The sequence below is a fragment of the Cebidichthys violaceus genome, unplaced genomic scaffold (genome assembly GCF_023349555.1).
Source record: "Cebidichthys violaceus isolate CVI_PGR_0920_01 unplaced genomic scaffold, fCebVio1.0.p SCAF_9, whole genome shotgun sequence".
In the NCBI taxonomy this organism is placed as follows: Eukaryota; Metazoa; Chordata; class Actinopteri; order Perciformes; family Stichaeidae; genus Cebidichthys; species Cebidichthys violaceus.
In genome coordinates, this window is record NW_027176975.1 from 4,072,318 (window position 1) to 4,088,352 (window position 16,035).

At 43.3% G+C, this 16,035-nt stretch overlaps 3 protein-coding genes across 6 annotated transcripts; 2 read left to right on the forward strand and 1 right to left on the reverse strand.

Moving 5' to 3' along the window:
- Positions 1–731: 731 nt before the first annotated feature.
- On the forward strand, positions 732–5,123 carry slc35d2 (solute carrier family 35 member D2). Its single transcript, XM_068703560.1, has 12 exons — positions 732–970; positions 1,519–1,552; positions 1,710–1,796; positions 1,904–1,971; positions 2,077–2,148; positions 2,294–2,362; positions 2,473–2,575; positions 3,121–3,213; positions 3,324–3,391; positions 3,504–3,582; positions 3,837–3,885; positions 5,113–5,123. Exons 1-12 carry the CDS (start codon positions 843–845, stop codon positions 5,121–5,123), a joined length of 861 nt encoding a protein of 286 aa, XP_068559661.1. The 5' UTR covers positions 732–842.
- On the reverse strand, positions 4,731–9,205 carry znf367 (zinc finger protein 367). Its single transcript, XM_068703797.1, has 5 exons — positions 8,698–9,205; positions 7,808–7,958; positions 7,574–7,693; positions 7,109–7,247; positions 4,731–6,992 (listed from the first exon to the last, which is right to left on the reverse strand). The coding sequence occupies exons 1-5, from the start codon at positions 8,974–8,976 to the stop codon at positions 6,710–6,712; spliced, it is 972 nt and encodes a 323-aa protein (XP_068559898.1). The 5' UTR covers positions 8,977–9,205; the 3' UTR covers positions 4,731–6,709.
- Positions 9,206–10,991: 1,786 nt separating this feature from the next.
- On the forward strand, positions 10,992–15,917 carry zgc:103482 (intracellular hyaluronan-binding protein 4). Of its 4 annotated transcripts, none has more exons than XM_068703141.1 (9): positions 10,992–11,089; positions 12,142–12,364; positions 12,969–13,119; positions 13,484–13,627; positions 13,712–13,783; positions 13,866–13,949; positions 14,148–14,322; positions 15,251–15,433; positions 15,697–15,917. In XM_068703141.1, the coding sequence occupies exons 2-9, from the start codon at positions 12,148–12,150 to the stop codon at positions 15,763–15,765; spliced, it is 1,095 nt and encodes a 364-aa protein (XP_068559242.1). In that variant the 5' UTR covers positions 10,992–11,089; positions 12,142–12,147; the 3' UTR covers positions 15,766–15,917. The 4 variants fall into 4 exon arrangements, with proteins under 4 accessions (XP_068559242.1, XP_068559241.1, XP_068559239.1 ...); XM_068703140.1 differs by having other exon boundaries at positions 11,012–11,106; XM_068703138.1 differs by lacking the exon at positions 10,992–11,089 and adding an exon at positions 11,953–12,027.
- The last annotated feature ends 118 nt before the right edge of the window (positions 15,918–16,035 follow it).

Below are 16,035 nucleotides of genomic sequence, written 5' to 3' on the forward strand. Positions count from 1 at the left end.
TAAAAATGGGAAGCACAGGTGGTGCTATGACTGGGTTGTAACTGAAGCATGGTCCACTGAAAGCTGTTTAATAAGAAAAAAACAAATGTCTCTTTATTTTTCAATCGTCATTATTCATTGCCTCATGATCGTCACACGCTCACGCTTCCATAGGTATGTTTGGTTCTGAAATTACATAAAAACAACAAGTAAATACATGATGTATGCAACTAGGTAGTAATGCATGAACATCACATATCAGATGAAATAAACAGCATTAAAATACATCTGTATCAATAGCATTGACAAATAACAAAGACACAGTTAAATACAACTAAATCTATGGTTTTAAATACACTGATACTGTCATGGAAATGGTAAAAACGTTTACTCTGCGTCTTCTTTTACAGGCTATGCTTTCACTCAAGGAACAGAACACCTGGAAAAATAAATATCAGCGGTAACAGCAACAACTGTATACACTTAATTAAAGTGTATACATATATATAAGTATACACTTAATTAAAGACAAGTCATGCCTACTGCCCTGCAGAATACTGGTGGGGCCTTTGTTTCAAAATAAACCAAAACTGAACAAATGCTTGTAATTGTCGGCTAGACACCGGACAAGCTAGCAGTGTGTCTGATAACGTATTTAAATACAGTTTGTAAATGGACACTAGTGAGCGTCGAGATTGACATCCGCCATGTCTTTTTATTTTTTTCTTCTTCTTCTCTTTTTTTCTTTTCGGTAGAACCTCCCACCAAAACCAGGAAGTAGCCGACTCCTCCCCCCCTCCCCGCTTCGCCCGTTATCAACACGTCTCTACAACTCCATACAGGTGTCTTCATAATATCCGACGATGTCTTCCAACGCCTGCCCAGAGCCCGTTGAGCACTCCGGACTGCTCCGGTTTTACTCCGCCGTGTTTTACGCCGGCAGTTCGTTTGTCATCACGATGGTGAACAAAACGGTGCTGACGAGCTTCAGGTAACGTTACGCGACGCCTCTGTCGCGCTCTCATCAAAGTCCGTTATCAGAGGTGGAAGACGTGCACCGTCCGTCCGCTGCGTTATCAGGAGTAGCATTAGCACGGGGGGGGGGGGGGGGGGTATTAAAGTAAAAGTCGTGCATTGAAATGATTTTGCTAACTCTAAAGTAAATGTTGGCTCGCTCATAGTGTAGAATACTGTTATTACTGGGTTATAATCATGCATTAGGCTAATGCGTACGTCACTTTAATGTTAAAGGTGGAGCTAATTGATCTACTTTTAAATACTTTATCCACGAGCTGAGCTTGTGAAAAAGTTTGATCTTAATCTGCATTTTAAAATATATGATTATGCAAAGTAGCTAGCAAACGAAGGCTTCAGATAAATGTTGTGGAGTAAAGAGTCAATGGGAGTATTTTAAGTTGAGTACCTCACAAGTGTTCCTAAGCACAGTATTTGCAAAGTGAACGCCCTCATACACACACACACCAAGGAAGCAATATAACACAATGTCTTCAACGGTATGTGTGTGTTTGGTTTTTGCAGGTTTCCCTCCTACATGTGTTTGGGAATTGGACAGGTAAGTTGTCCAGGTGTGGATGTTTCACGCACACACACACACACGCACACACACACACACACACACACACACACACGCACACACACACACACACACACACACACACACACACACACACACACACACACACGTTTCACAGTCACTTTGGTGCTTTCAGATGATCGCCACTCTTGTTGTCCTTTATGCTGCCAAAATGTGCAAAACAGTCCAGTTTCAAGATTTTGACAGAAGTATTCCCTTAAAAGTAAGCATTTCTTATTTTTTATAAGAAAAAAATATATATATATATTCATCTTTGTTTACTTGCATTTTAGTTTCTAAAATATTGCTCCCCTTGTGTTTCCTTGCCAGATTTTCCCCCTTCCTCTGCTCTATGTTGGGAACCACATAACGGGACTGGCCAGCACCAAAAAGCTCAGGTCGGTCCCGTTTGGTTGTTGTCTCATAAAGCAGGTTTAGTCCTTGAGGCTGTTTCTGCTCGTTCATGTGGTTTTCCTAAAAAAAAATTGTTTTATTTTTTACAGTTTACCCATGTTTACAGTATTACGGAAATTCACCATATTGATGACGATGGTCTTGGAAGTATATATACTAAGGTGAGGCATATCTCTTGATTTATATATTAAATAAATAAATGACCTCATCAGAACCGTGACACAGAGGCAAGTCTTACAGGTCTGTAACTAAACAAGGTGGGAGCTTTGGGAGTTTTGATCTGAATGTTTCCCTTTTCTTTTCCAGAAAAACATACCCAAAACGCCTCGTGTACAGTGTTGCGGCCATAGTCCTCGGTGCCATGGTTGCTGCAAGGTATGGATTTACTCTGTCAAGGTAAATGAATTGTCCTGGAAGTGTTCACGTATGACGTAGGAACTGAAACACCGTCGCTGTCCCCCCCCCCCCCCCTTCCTCTCCTCTAGTTCAGACCTGGCCTTCGATGTGGGGGCTTACTCTTTCATCCTGCTCAATGATGCCTTCACTGCTGCTGGCGGCGTGTACACCAAGAAGAAACTTGACGCTGAGGTAACATTCATCCGGTCCGTGCAAAGACACTATCTGGACCGCATTTCACTTGCAGTTTCACCACAGTCTGTGTGGGTGCGGCTCACTGATTTATCTGGTATTGAATTGCGATAAAGTGTAAGGATGTAGAAGATCGTGTTGCAGCATTGTTGTTTTCCCAAAGAAGAAAGGAAGTTAAACTTGTTTTTTTTCCAGTTTTAATTATTTTTTTCTGGCAAACAATGGGTGTGGACCGCGTATTAATGTTCCTGACTTGTAACTCCGGCATCGTAAGGTGTGGACACCGTCGTCCATGGTTTTGGTTTGGTCATCCACCCTTTAAGTAAACAGGATTTTGAACACACAGGATCACATCATAAACACACAAACCTTTTTGTTGATGCTGACAGCCGTCGGCTTGTTCGGCTCATAGAAGTAAAATAATGATTCATATGTGAAGATTCGACATGCAGTAAAAGTACCTGTCTTTAGGTTTTGCCGTTTGTGTCACATGCAAATGTCGTAACATGTTCCTCTTTTTCTTTTTTTTTCTTTTTTTTGTTCAGGGCCTCGGGAAGTACGGTGTCTTATTTTACAATGCACTAATCACCGTCATCCCCACTCTCTTGGTGAGCGCTGTCACTGGAGATTTAGACAAGGTACAGACGGCTACCGTGGTCCAGCGGGTTATTTCTGGGTGTTTGTGTCCAAAAAACGGTTTTCTGCTTTTTCCTGCCTGACACCAAGTTTTTGTGTTTTTGATTCACAGGCAGTCACATTTGAGGACTGGGTTGAAGTGACTTTTATTTTTTGTTTCCTCATGTCATGCTTTATGGGGTATGTCAGCTACTGTCGCAACTTTGTGGCAACAAAAAAAAATTCCATAGCTCTTATTAGAGCCTCGCCCCCGATCCAGTTTTATAAGATCCAGCTTTGTGTTGTTTTTCAGATTCGTGCTGATGTATTCCATAGTCCTGTGCAGCTATTATAACTCAGCACTTACTACAACGGTAGTCGGGGCAATAAAGGTAAGAACACGCCGATGCTATTTAGAGACTGGAAAGCAGAGGCGCTGCATATCTCAGCCAAGATTGCCAAACCCTCCAAATTCATTCCTCTACTAATTACTAGACAATGCTTAATGTTGTAACCATGGATCTGGATTTTACGTCACACTGCACATAGTAAACGAATGAAACCTAAGACGACCTCCTTGTTGGAGGTAATTTGTGTGTTTTCTCTGCTAACAAGATCATCACTAACCTGCATAATCCTTTTGAAGAACGTGGCAGTAGCTTATATCGGCATCTTTGTGGGCGCCTCAGCATTTGGTAAGAGTTTATATTTTCCATTCCAGTTATATTTTTTTTTATTCTGTTATGTTTTTTACGACATGTTTTGTTAAATGTCGTAACAAACTGTACTCGGCTACGACTGAAAATTGTCACAAGAGTTTGATGTGACCGGAGGATGAATTTGATTTGATTTTCCAGTCTTTTAAGAGCAGCATTGTGAAATTTGAATTCCATATTCCAATCTGTGAACTATAGTGAAGTTTATGGTTTTCCAGGGCCTCGCGATTCATTTCTGTCACCGTTTGCGTTGCAGCATGTCAGGTGGACTAATGTACTCGTATTTCACCTTTAACCACAAATCACCTGGGAGTAACGCAAAAGGAGCTCAAGAGCTGAAGATCCCCATCGCAGAAGACTCCGCAGGGAAGCTCAGTGCAAACTAAATGAAGACGACCTTTCAGCACTTACCACTAGGTGGCATCGTTCTGCTCCATATTGGAGCATAATTCTTGTTTTTACTCTTTTAATTTTTACGGTAAATGGACTGTACTTGTATAGCACTTTTATAGTCATCACCACTCAAAGCGCTTTAACACTACATGTCACCCCCCCCCCCGTTCATACACTGACGGCAGGGCTACCATGCAAGGGGCCTCCTGCCCATCAGGACCGTCTAACGTTCAGAACCTTAACGGGAGCATATTGGGGTTAAGTGTCTTGCTCAAGGACACATCGACACGGACTTGCAGAGCCGGGGATTGAACCGCCGATCCTCTGATCGGGACGACCCCGTCAATGAACTGATTGATTTTTCTTTTTGTAAGGTACCGCTTTCATTTCACTTGTAAATCAAGACTGAATAAATTGACAAAGACGTTGAATTTCTGGGTCAGGTTCAGTGAATGTTTATTGAAAACCAACAATTATAGAACAGTGTGGACAGCCTGTCAGAGAAATCTTATTTTAAAAATGTGTAATTAAATGTCTACCAAGCAAGCAGGGTCACTCTACACATGAAAACTGTTGGGGGGGGTTGTTAGCGGAGGGGAAAACTGAAAACTAAAATTCAACTTCGAAGCTCTCCCGTAAATCGTGCACACTCGATATTCTAACAAACATAATGTGTATATATATTAAATGCCATAATCTTCTCAAACCACAAAAATAGACTACGGGTTAGAAATGCTTCAAAATATACTATACTTGGGTAAAAAATAAAATCATTTGGCGTTTTTGATTATCAACATTTCTCTGGCCTTCCAGTTCCACCTTAACTCCACACGGGTCATTTGTAAATCCACTGTCACAGCTAGAGCGACGGGGCAATTGTGAGAGGCTTCATACAGTGTTGATGGATGTAGTGTTGCTTTAAAATTATTTTTTTTAAAATGTAAAGAAAATCACTCAGCACTACAAAAAAAACCTGTTCCATTTCCTTGGGACACGTACAACAAATCTAATCTTCAGTGCATTGCAAGCTTAATCCAAGACTTAAGGGATGTAAGTGCTAGAAATAAACCATAAACGGGTCTAAGTTTATGTGATATACTCTCAATGGATTTAAAACTTTGAAAAAAAATTTCCCCTGCTGATGCCAGAAAATATTCCCCTTCACATGTCAAAAGATTCCAGGAGCAACAAAATGTGAGCCAGGAAGAAAAGAAAACAATACGGTGAAATAAATATCATAATTTAAGCTTTTTTTTAAAAAAATGAGACGCATCACACTCTGTGACGCTCTGTGTCCGTATCGTAACTGGTCTCACACCTTTTAATATAAAAGGTGAACGACATCCATCGTAAAAAAAAATCAAAAAAAATCTCCCGTCTGGTTGGAAAACAACTTAAAAGTCGGCGTGTTTTTTTTAACCCATGATTCTTGTATCTGTGTGGGAAAAAAAAACGGCTGTTAAAATGGAAATATGTCTTTTTTTTTTTTTTTAAAAAGGGACCCTGGACCTTTTTAATATTGTCGATCACTTAAACTAAACCTGTAAGGTAGTACCGTTGGCTGGAGGTGAACTTTCCCTTTCCCTGTGCGCCTCTGGTAAATTATTTGATGTCACGATAAAGCGGTGGAGCTGTGAAGAGTTTTTGAAAAAGCTTCCAGACGAGAGAGCTCTGGATTAGGCTTGCAATGATCACTTCTCATTCGCACGTAAAAAAAAAACACACGTCCATGTCAGCTCGTCTCACACAGGTTGAGGCCTTAAACTATCTGTCCATTTCGTCCACCGCCGCCACCACCGCGGCAGTGAAATTGTGCTTTACAACGCTTGGAGATGAAACCTGGGGGTGGGGGGCGTGATGAGAGGCCATCTTGACAATTGGAATGCAATTTAACATTTCCTATGTTTGACCACACCCTGTATCGTTCTCTCCGTCCGAGCTTAATCCATATATACATCAGTCACTTGCGCTCCGTTACGCTCTCAATACACTCAACAAAAAAAAAAACACACAACTCGTTACCCATCAAAGTGCAAACAACAGATTAAAACATAAATGGTACTCTTTCTTGTGCCTTTAGAAGACAGGAGAAAAATAGACATTCTTCATATAGTCAAATCTACAATTATAGCAGCCTAAAAGAGGGATAAAATGGAAGCTGAATAAGGTGCTTTAGCTTGTGCCTTCCTGGTGCTGGGGGGGGGGGGTTGATGAGGTTGTGCACAACACTGATCTCAGGCCAATTCGCTCTCAAAAGTCTGATTTCACAACTTGATGGAATAAACTAAAACTAGTCATAGATCTGCGTTGATGAACACTTTCTAGCTACAGCACATACTGCAGGAAGGCGAGGTCGGGGGTGGAGATATGAGGGGCGAGGAATAGGGGTGGGGGTGGGGGGGCTGGGTGTTCAGGGAGACAGGTTGTTTGCCAGCTCAATGAGTGCCAGAGCACCGTGGAGACGCTCCCGTTGCTCCTGGAGGCGGCGCTTCGCGGCTCCTCCCTGCTGGCCGCCCTTCTCTTCCTCGGCCTTCTCCTCGTTGTCGTCGTCGGCGGCGGCGACGGCGGAGTTCTCCTCGTCGGACTGGAGGAACTCCATGGGATCCTGCTGCTCCTGGTCCTCGGCTCGCGCCTTGCCCTGCGGCTTCCCCTTGGTGGGCGCGGGGGCACGCTGCTCACGGGTTTGCCAGTACCTGCGAGGACCCGAGAAGAGCGCGTGAGCATTGAATGCACATTACGACTTCTACTATTCCTGCTTCACAGAGCGGATCGTCTCCGCTCGGGTCACCGGTCCTGTGCGTTCGCTTACTTTGCCAGCCACTCTGCCACGGCCTTGTTATCCACAGACTGAGCCTTCCCCTGGCCCTCCTTCGGCTCCTCTCTCTTCAGACGGGAGAACGGATGCTTGGGACAGTGGCGGTTGGCGTGGGTGAACCGATTGCCACATCCTGAGAGAGAGAGAGAGAAGCAGGTATGAATACATGCAGCGAGGCCGTGTTATTCTGTGATTTTACAACAGCCAAGATACAGCTGTTATGTTATATTATTAATAACCAAAATAATAATAAAAAATCCCGGCAGTGATGTTCAGCTTGTTTTACAGTTTGTCGGGTACTTTTCCAAACACTTCAAATTAATCTCGGCCAGTTAAAACGCTCCAGTCGGTCACACTGACTGAGCCGCTGGAAAGCACCTGAAAGTTATCTAAAAGCGAAAGGTCACGAAAGGTCGACCCGGCCGTTTAGTATAACAGCATTAAGTTCGGCTCAATTACCTTTCTCCGAGCAGACGAAGGGTTTTTCGCCAGTGTGCAGCCGCTGGTGCGTCTTCAGCTGACCACTCTGGACAAACGCCTTCCCACAATTCGGGTAGTCGCACAGGTAGGGCCTCTCTCCTGGGGGGGGATATTGTTCAGTATCATCATAGTTTTAAAGTTCATCACTACACAGTGCCTCTAGTCAATTGCATTGTCAAGGTAAAAAACCCCTTCGTCCTGTCCGCCTCTCACCTGTGTGTGTCCTCTTGTGAGCCTGAAGCGACTTCTCTCTGGGAAACACCCGGTTGCAGATGTTGCAGCGAATGCGGCTGGACGAAGTCTCCCCCTCGTTTATGAGCTCCCGGACGGTGTCGGCCCGTGGACGCCCTCTGCGGATGCCATCCTGACGGAGAGAATAACATTCACACGGTCCTTTAGAACAGCAGCCGTGAGCAGACGCTGAGCATATTGAGGATGCACATATTTTCATGCTCCTATGATTTACTCAAGAGCGTACTTTAATCTGGAACATCATGGTCATAACACTTACTACACATGTACATCTGTATTTGATATACTAAAATAAATATTCAGTAACGTTACACATTAGTTTAACCTGCGTTTTGTATTTCATACAGTGCAACACATCGTGTCATCATTCATAATTTCCTTAGCCGCGATCACGTGTCACACTGTAGCAGGACGCACGTTTTGTCCATTATAATTCATTCACATCCGGTTGCACTTTTGGCGCGCGACTAGACGTCATGTATGAGCAGCTGCTCCAGAACCAGGAAGTAACTGGGGTTTAAAATCCACCGTGTCACACCCTATTGCGCGGGCGATTTTTTTTTAAATGACTCACCACCCCGGCAGTATAACGTCCCCGTTTTAGTAGATTTGAACAGTTATTTACATCTGGACTGTATAAATCTTCTATAACGACTCCGTTTGGAATAGTTTGTGTTAGTTAAAGATGTCAATACCACTCTGCACGCGCTCTTTTCTTGCTGTTATTATAAGTAGTCATGTTTGTTAGGCCTGTAACTTACAGTTGCGGTGTCGTTAACAACCTCAAACTACTACTTCTGTGTCCCATCATCTGTCTACTCGGTAACGTTACCGTTACAGTCTGAACATACCCTGTTCTGGTCAGATGAAGGGTCCGTGTCCGCTTCCCTGGCCGTCTGGGTCCCGGTCGGTGACGAAGCCCCGCTCAGTGAGCCCGGGCTCAGAGTCACATTGTGGGCGTTCTCCCCCCACTTCCACGGGTAGACCATGAAGTCGCTGAAACCGGGACTCGTCGGCGTCAGGGTCTCCGCTTTCCTCGGTTTGATCGGCGTGGTCTTAATAACGGACACCAACACTCTTTTGGGAGAGTCGTTGCAGAAAACAACGTGCGGGTGCTTGTTTTCGGCCATCGTACGGATGTCAAAACTCCAGCAAAAGCAAGCAAAAGCTGAAAAAGTATTCAATCTAAGAGATTATTGAAGAAGAAGAAAAATGAATGAGTAAAAGTCATAAATAGATATCCTTTTTCAGTCTGGAGTGAATACGTCCTTCATTTCCGAAAAGGCTCGGATCGTTGTTCACTACAAAGTATCCACGAGAGACACCGTTTGATATGAAGATGATGGTAAGTCCCCTTCTTGTCGCGGCGGGTCGTCTGAACTGACCTGTGTGCGCCCACAGGAGCGTTGTCCCGCGTTGCAAAATCGCGCCTGAGCAGTGGAATGACCAATCGGTGGCAGGGATCCGAGCCCACGTGTCAGAAGTCACCAATGGCAGCAGCCACACGGATCCACCGCGCAGGCTCGCGGGGCCAATAGGCAGAACAGAGAGCAGTGTAAGTGCGATGATTGGTCGAGACGTTTTTATCCAATGAGGTTCAAACACTTGACGCGCGCCCTCGCACGCTGACATCAAGATTGGCCAATGGAGACGAGCAGAGCGCCCGGTCGGCCGCGCCGGAGCCAATCAGAGTGAAGGGCGGTTAATTTTACCTCGCAAAGGAGCAGATGGCTCTTTCCCGCGCTGATGAGTCTGTTTATGTTATTACGGGTTTTTTTTTTTGTGGTCAATTTAAAGGGAAAGCAAACGGTGGCCCAGAGGCGCCAAAGTTACGTAATAATTTTAGGGCGGACATACTTGAACAAAGGGTGTACTGTGTGCGAGGAAGAGAAATAGAAACCAACAGTTTGAAAATGTGTTAGTGTTTTAATTTTAGTGGAACATTTTAATTTAACCCTAACTTTTCTCTCTCTTCCATGATGTATTGAACTGTTTTTCACAAGTCTATCTGCCCACAAAATGTGCTTATATCAGAGGTAAATTCAGGACATGAATTAATGATGCAAAAAAAATGATTCACTTTTTGGTTGACTGGCATTGTTGGAGGTATTACATTCAAGTTTCATTTTAATGTCGAGGTAACGAGTCAGAAAACAGGCCCATACAATAAAGTCATAGTGTGCTATGAGCTGCAAAAGAAGCCTTTCTTGTTTGGCTTCATGTGCCTGTCCCATTGCTGTCAGCCTGTTTGCATCTCTGTGTTATTTTGACTGTCTCACACAGTTCCAGCAATTTGATTGGATTTGGCATCCCTTTTGACCTGCTGTTAGAAGTTGTTTGTCTTTTTATTAACTGATTTCTGTACATTTTGATTTTGTATGCTCTTTGTAGTAGGGGTGAAATGCTGCCCCCTATTTCTTTGGAGCAGGTGGCTCGTCATTGCACCTTTTAAAACACAAGCACTTCTTAGATTCTATTCAACCTAACAAGTGTAATTAAAACTGCCTATAAGGCCTCAGCTCTTGGAGCCCATACTCTACACTCTTTGTAGTTTTATATTATGAATTTGAATGGAGGAGGCCAACCCCCTTGTACATTGAGACTATGGTTGAGACTGTAGTTGTCCCCGGTGACCACTAGAGGCTAAGTTTCATTATGTCAAATATGACTCATCCTGTTAAAGACAGTTACTGAGCTTCTCCTGTTTGAGGTTTGAGTATGCATACATTCATAGGCTTATTTTATAAATAGCGGTTGAATAGTCATCTATCTAATGATACGTGAAGGGGAATTAGGTCCTGCATGCCTGAGCAAAGAACAGTACTTTAGAGTTCATGAATCGTTTTGGAATTTGCACAGATCTACACAGTTTAGTGCAAGCTGTACTTTACTGTACTGGACTTTAATGGAACTTCCTTCTGAACGTGCCCTGACATGGAAAAGTACCAAACACAGCTGAGTTCAATACTCAATCTAATCACTACGTAAATGAAATCAGACCCACTTTACAATGGTGGTTATTTTGTGTGGAAAGTTTAGTAATGTAATGTCATACTGAAAATAAATAAATAAGAGTAAATAGTTCGTTTTTATTCGGTTGCATTTGATGGAAAATAAAACGTAGTTTGACCTGAGCGAATACACCTGGTTCACCTGAAGTGTGGTCAGGTTTAGCTTCAAGGTATCAGCTACCACTCTACCACCGCGAGCTACTCCAGACGGAACAGCTGCTGCCACCGACAGGTACCGTAAAAATGCAGGTCAGGGGAAAGACTAACTCGGGAAATGTTAATTAATATCTCAGTGAATTGATGCAGTCGGCAAAATAAGCTATGAGAATGAATTTATCGGAAGACCGATAACGACATGTTTATCTTTGAGATAGCCAAGTTCTACAAAACGGAGCTAATGCTAACGCTAGATACCGAGGATGGCTAACGTTAAGCTAGCGTTAGCTTCGTCAATCAGCCTAGTTAGCATAGTAACAAAAGTAGCTAGCGCACAGAACGACTAACGCTAGCTAAGCTACCTAGCGTGAACGTATATCAATTTAGCTTAAGCTATCATTAGCTATGAGCTCAAACAAAGTTTTGGTTAATTAGTTAGTTATCAACTTCTTTGTCATAGTAAAATACTAGCTAACGCTAGATAGGGTTAGCTAGTAGATTAAGGTTTTAATTGTCAAACTAACGAACAGTTTATTTAAATATTCAGAGCTAGCTAACCTCACCGTCTACCTCCGCTGAAACATACGCGTCATATTTGTCGCGTGTCGGGGTCAGTATTACCATAGTATTTATTTATTATTTAGATAAACGTTAAGCAACGAGATCTTCAGAAGCTTTAAATTGGCTTAGTGTTATTAATGTAGCTAACGTTAGATGAGCTATAACTTCAAGGTGTTTACCTTCATCAATCAAAAGTTATCTTTATTTATCGTTGATGAATTAAACGGAGACTAATTCGCCATTGTTCGAAGACTATTTGAGCCATGTAAATGCGATGCATATTGATTAGTGAATAGCCAATTGATGAGCACGTGGGCGTGGTGTCGCGTGTCTCCACATGTGTAAACATTTAAAAGCGCCGAGAAACTGCGGTGGCTATTTGTTTGGATGCTCACCGAGGCAGAAAAGGCAACCATCCGCAGCTCTGTCCTGGTGGAGCTGGCCACTAAAACGGTCGTTTCCTGAGTCTTGTCTTTGATTGTTTTAGTAACTGCTATTTGTGAGATATGCTTTTTGAAGGAGGTGTTTTTGAACTGTGCCCCTTTTTTCTCTCCTCATCAAACACAGGCTAACATGCTCCCGGAGGCTTACGGGTGCGCTGTGGCGAACAGGTACGGGGATCTCCTGGACGACGAGGCCGACCCTTTCGACTTGATCAGCAAAGTGGAACAGGAGAAGAAGGAGAAGAAGAAAAAGAAGCAAGAAGGCAAGCAGAACAAAGCAGGACACAAGGAATCTCAGAAGGACAGACGCGTTCCCTTTGCGTCGGAAGTTCAAGAGCCGGCTCCAGGTCAGCTAACCGCTCGGCTACATTGTCGCTAACACGCAACATCCGAACGAGCGTTTCTGGATTGTATAGTTCAGGAAAGTCCGCTAATCTGCTGAACACTTGTACATGCTGTCACGGTAAATTACTTTATCCTAATTTTATAGCTCATTCAAATATGCATTTAACTGCATTATTTTATTCCTGACATGAGAACCAGCCATCTAATGAGTCAATAAAAAGGTTGGGTGAAGTCCAGTTATTCCCCTTTTTTTTTTTTTTTTGCGTCATTGGTTTGATGTTTACATTCTTTCCTTTGTGTTGGATGAAGGTTACTTGCATTGTGAATCTGTTTTCAGTTTATCTGTGTGTATTTGTATCCATCCCTATCAAATAAGTTGGGAATGGGAAATGTTTTTATAATCAGGGATAACAACTAAATGTTACCTGGACGATTTAAATTCTATTATGAATATAATTTGGGGGGATTTATAGGTTATTGGTTCAAACAAGGGAACTGATGCTTTTCTTTGATTTGATTATTTCATATTTTCATATAATTTGCAAACAAAGAAATGCAGTGAGACCACACAACTGGATATCTCACTACTTCACTTTGTTTCCTTAGTCCGTAAGCAGCAGCAGCAGCAGCAGCAGGCTGGACCAGTGGCTGAGAGGGGAGATGTTAGAGAGGAGGCTCATAGGGGCATAAAGAGAGCTGCTTTTGGGGAGCGTCGGGCCAACAAAGAGGAGTATCCACAGGAGTCTTCCATCTCCAAGTATGTGTTCTCATACCAGCTGAGGCTACAACTCAACTCTCTATATTGGTTTCTCTGCACTGATACAAATGTATCCATATTATGTCCCCTGTGAAACGTTATCTTTTACTCCCATCAACCACAGTTACGGACACAATTTGAATACGCATTTCCCCAAACCAAGTAATTATTTAAAACAAGGCTGCAACTTTTGGAAGAGGAAGTGACGCATTCTTCATTCATGAGTAATAAAATGCACCGTTTTTATTTTTGTATTCATTTTTTCAAAATGAGAGGGAAAAAACCAGTGACGGTCTAGAACGATACTTTGAAAAGTAGAAGCTGTAGGAGGAATAAAGTGAGTTTTATTTTGATTGGTCGCTAGGCCTTCCTATAATGCCGACTCCGACCTCAGGGGCAGGGGGGGGGACAGAGGAGGGAACAGAGGAGCAAGAGGAGGAGGATACTTGAGGAACTCTGACAACTTTGACCTGAGGGGCAAGAGAGGATATGATCGACAAAACGGAACGTAAGCCTTTTTGTTCACTTGGCAGTCCGTTTGAAAAAGTCTTTATTTCTCTCGTAATGGTTCTTCTCTCATAATGCACTGCAGAGGTGTCTCTCCTGAGGAGAAGAGGGGAGGCCGAGGACCCTGGAACTGGGGCAGTGTTGAAGATCATTCGAGGTAAGTACAGTTTCATCACCCGCATGTAGAATAACAACGTTCAGTCCTTTTCAGTACAGATGTGGTTTTTTTGTCCTTTTAGAAGTGAGTCGATGGAGGTGATCTCCGCTGCTCCCGTCAAATCTGAGAAGCCCCAAACACGGGCGGAGGAAGAGAATCAGAATCGGTGAGGGAAGCATACTTTAGCATCTTTCTGTAAAATGACAACAGTCATCACCACATCACCTGGTTCAGTTGCAGTTTAATCAGTCAACAGTGACCGTTAGGGCAGCCCCCCTTTATTCAATTTGGCACACTAGATTAAAATTTTGAAATGTGAAAATAAAGTGGACTGACAGTCGTGGTCTATCCCCAATTTTGATAGAGCAATGGAAGAAGAGGACGGGGAAGTGCTGGTCCAGGTTGCCATGGAGATGACCCTGGACGAGTGGAAGGCCCTGCAGGAAACGAGTCGTCCCAAGGCCGAGTTTAACATCCGCAAATCTGAGAACAAGATTCCCTCCAAAGCCAAGGTCATCCACCAGTCAAAGCACACGGAGGTGAGGCTGTGAAGCACTTCATTGCATCTGTTCAGAGCCTACTGGTAGAATACTGGATCAGTATCGTAAAGTAACATACAGACCATCAGTGTAAACCAGGCAAAGGATGGAGGTTCTGAGGTTTTCTCTACTGTGATTTGATCTAAAGACCATACTGATGACGTTTCAGGTCGACCACACCTTTTATTAGATGCTGTTGTGTTTTGCTGTGCGTGTTACACACGGGACACACTGCCTGCGTGTGTGCGTCGCGGAAACTCTTGCTTTTTATTTCGTTGCCCAGGTTAGAGCAGCCACATGGTTTGTATGTCTTGTGTTCACACTTCTCAACTGGTGGGCTGACTGTCCTCAGTCTGTGGCGACGTCTTTAAACATGGATCCTGTGCGTGTTTTAGTTTTTTTTTTTTTGCCGTGTCATCAAATCATCATGGCATGGTGATAGTCAAAGAATGCATTCTTTTTTTGTTAATGTAAATTCTTGTTTAGATATACAAATAACTCTTAAGTCAGTACCTCCTCCTCCCACTAGATGGCGCTGTGTCCAGTGTTTGAGAAGCGCTTCCCTTGAGGGTCTGAGGTCCACCCACTGTACTCTAAGTCCTGGGGAAATTGTCTTTTGACAGTATGTTGACATCACACCAGCAACATTACTACAGTTCCATTATTTGTATCTGTAGAACATGTCACAGGCATAATTAATATTCATTTAACTAAAAAAGCTCTCAAGGCTCTTTCTGTGGACAATCTCTTCATTTGTGGAGCCGTTTAAGACATAATGAAATACAATGAAACATTCTGGCCATTATGAAAGGCAGACTTTGAAAGAATTGCTGCTGCAGTGTGTGTGTGTGGAGACACAACACACGAGGCGGCCGTCGCATGCAGTGTGAACTGGGACTATATTTTAGTATCTACCTCCAATCTTCAGAATGTGAAGGAGACCGTGGAAGAAGTGGAGGACGAAGGTAACTTCCTCCGCCGGTCTGTGAACGACATCACCTCCCTTCTGGACATCAACTTCGGCAGCCTTGGACGTCCCGGTCGCGGGGGACGGGGAGCAAGAGGCGGCCCGACTAATCGCCCAGAGAGAGCCAGACCCATACTGGAGCGGGTACGTTCTAGATTAATGTATTATTATAACTGACCATTCAGACCCACTGAATTAGTCAGTGGGGGTGTTAGTAACTCCACCATACCAGTTATTATAGATGGATGATCACTTTGACGTCTGTATTTCAGCGTCGTCTTATTTACTGAAGGGATTGCATTTGTTTGGAACACTCAAAACCTTTTTAGATAAGAAAATCAAGCAGAATATTAGAAGCAGATTGATTTTTTTTTTTTGTATAATGTTTCTAAAGTGTGTTCTCCCAGCAGGAGGAGGATCTGGCTCCAAACCCGGACGACCCAGAAGACTTCCCAGCACTATCAGCAGGAAGATAACTGAACTCACTTGTCGTTTACCTCCTGTGGGGAAAATAGGTTGCACTTGATGTTTCTGCTGTTCTTTGGGTTTTATTGTACTTGTTCTGTTCTGTTGCACAAGACACTGTTAAGCGTTTCACTCCTGGAGAATAAATGCTTTTGCATGTTTATCGTTGAGCTTTTTAATTGTGGCACTATTTGAACAGAATCTGGGTATATATGGACCTGTGGGCAAAACAGAGTTTCTGTGACTTGGAATGAAAACAAATAGTTTAAAGAACTTCTTCA

Bases quoted from the DNA above. Each gene is read 5' to 3' on its own strand.
- zgc:103482 (XM_068703138.1), top strand. From the start codon at position 11,962: ATGCTCACCGAGGCAGAAAAGGCAACCATCCGCAGCTCTGTCCTGGTG. The intron at 12,028-12,141 runs GTCGTTTCCTGA...CATCAAACACAG, and splicing joins TGGAGCTGGCCACTAAAACG to GCTAACATGCTCCCGGAGGC. The intron at 14,323-15,250 runs GTGAGGCTGTGA...TCCAATCTTCAG, and splicing joins ACCAGTCAAAGCACACGGAG to AATGTGAAGGAGACCGTGGA.
- slc35d2 (XM_068703560.1), top strand. From the start codon at position 843: ATGTCTTCCAACGCCTGCCCAGAGCCCGTTGAGCACTCCGGACTGCTC. The intron at 3,214-3,323 runs GTACAGACGGCT...TTTGATTCACAG, and splicing joins TCACTGGAGATTTAGACAAG to GCAGTCACATTTGAGGACTG. The intron at 3,583-3,836 runs GTAAGAACACGC...ATCCTTTTGAAG, and splicing joins CGGTAGTCGGGGCAATAAAG to AACGTGGCAGTAGCTTATAT.
- znf367 (XM_068703797.1), bottom strand. From the start codon at position 8,976: ATGGCCGAAAACAAGCACCCGCACGTTGTTTTCTGCAACGACTCTCCC. The intron at 7,694-7,807 runs GTGAGAGGCGGA...ATCCCCCCCCAG, and splicing joins TCACAAGAGGACACACACAG to GAGAGAGGCCCTACCTGTGC. The intron at 6,993-7,108 runs GTAAGCGAACGC...GGGTCCTCGCAG, and splicing joins GTGGCAGAGTGGCTGGCAAA to GTACTGGCAAACCCGTGAGC.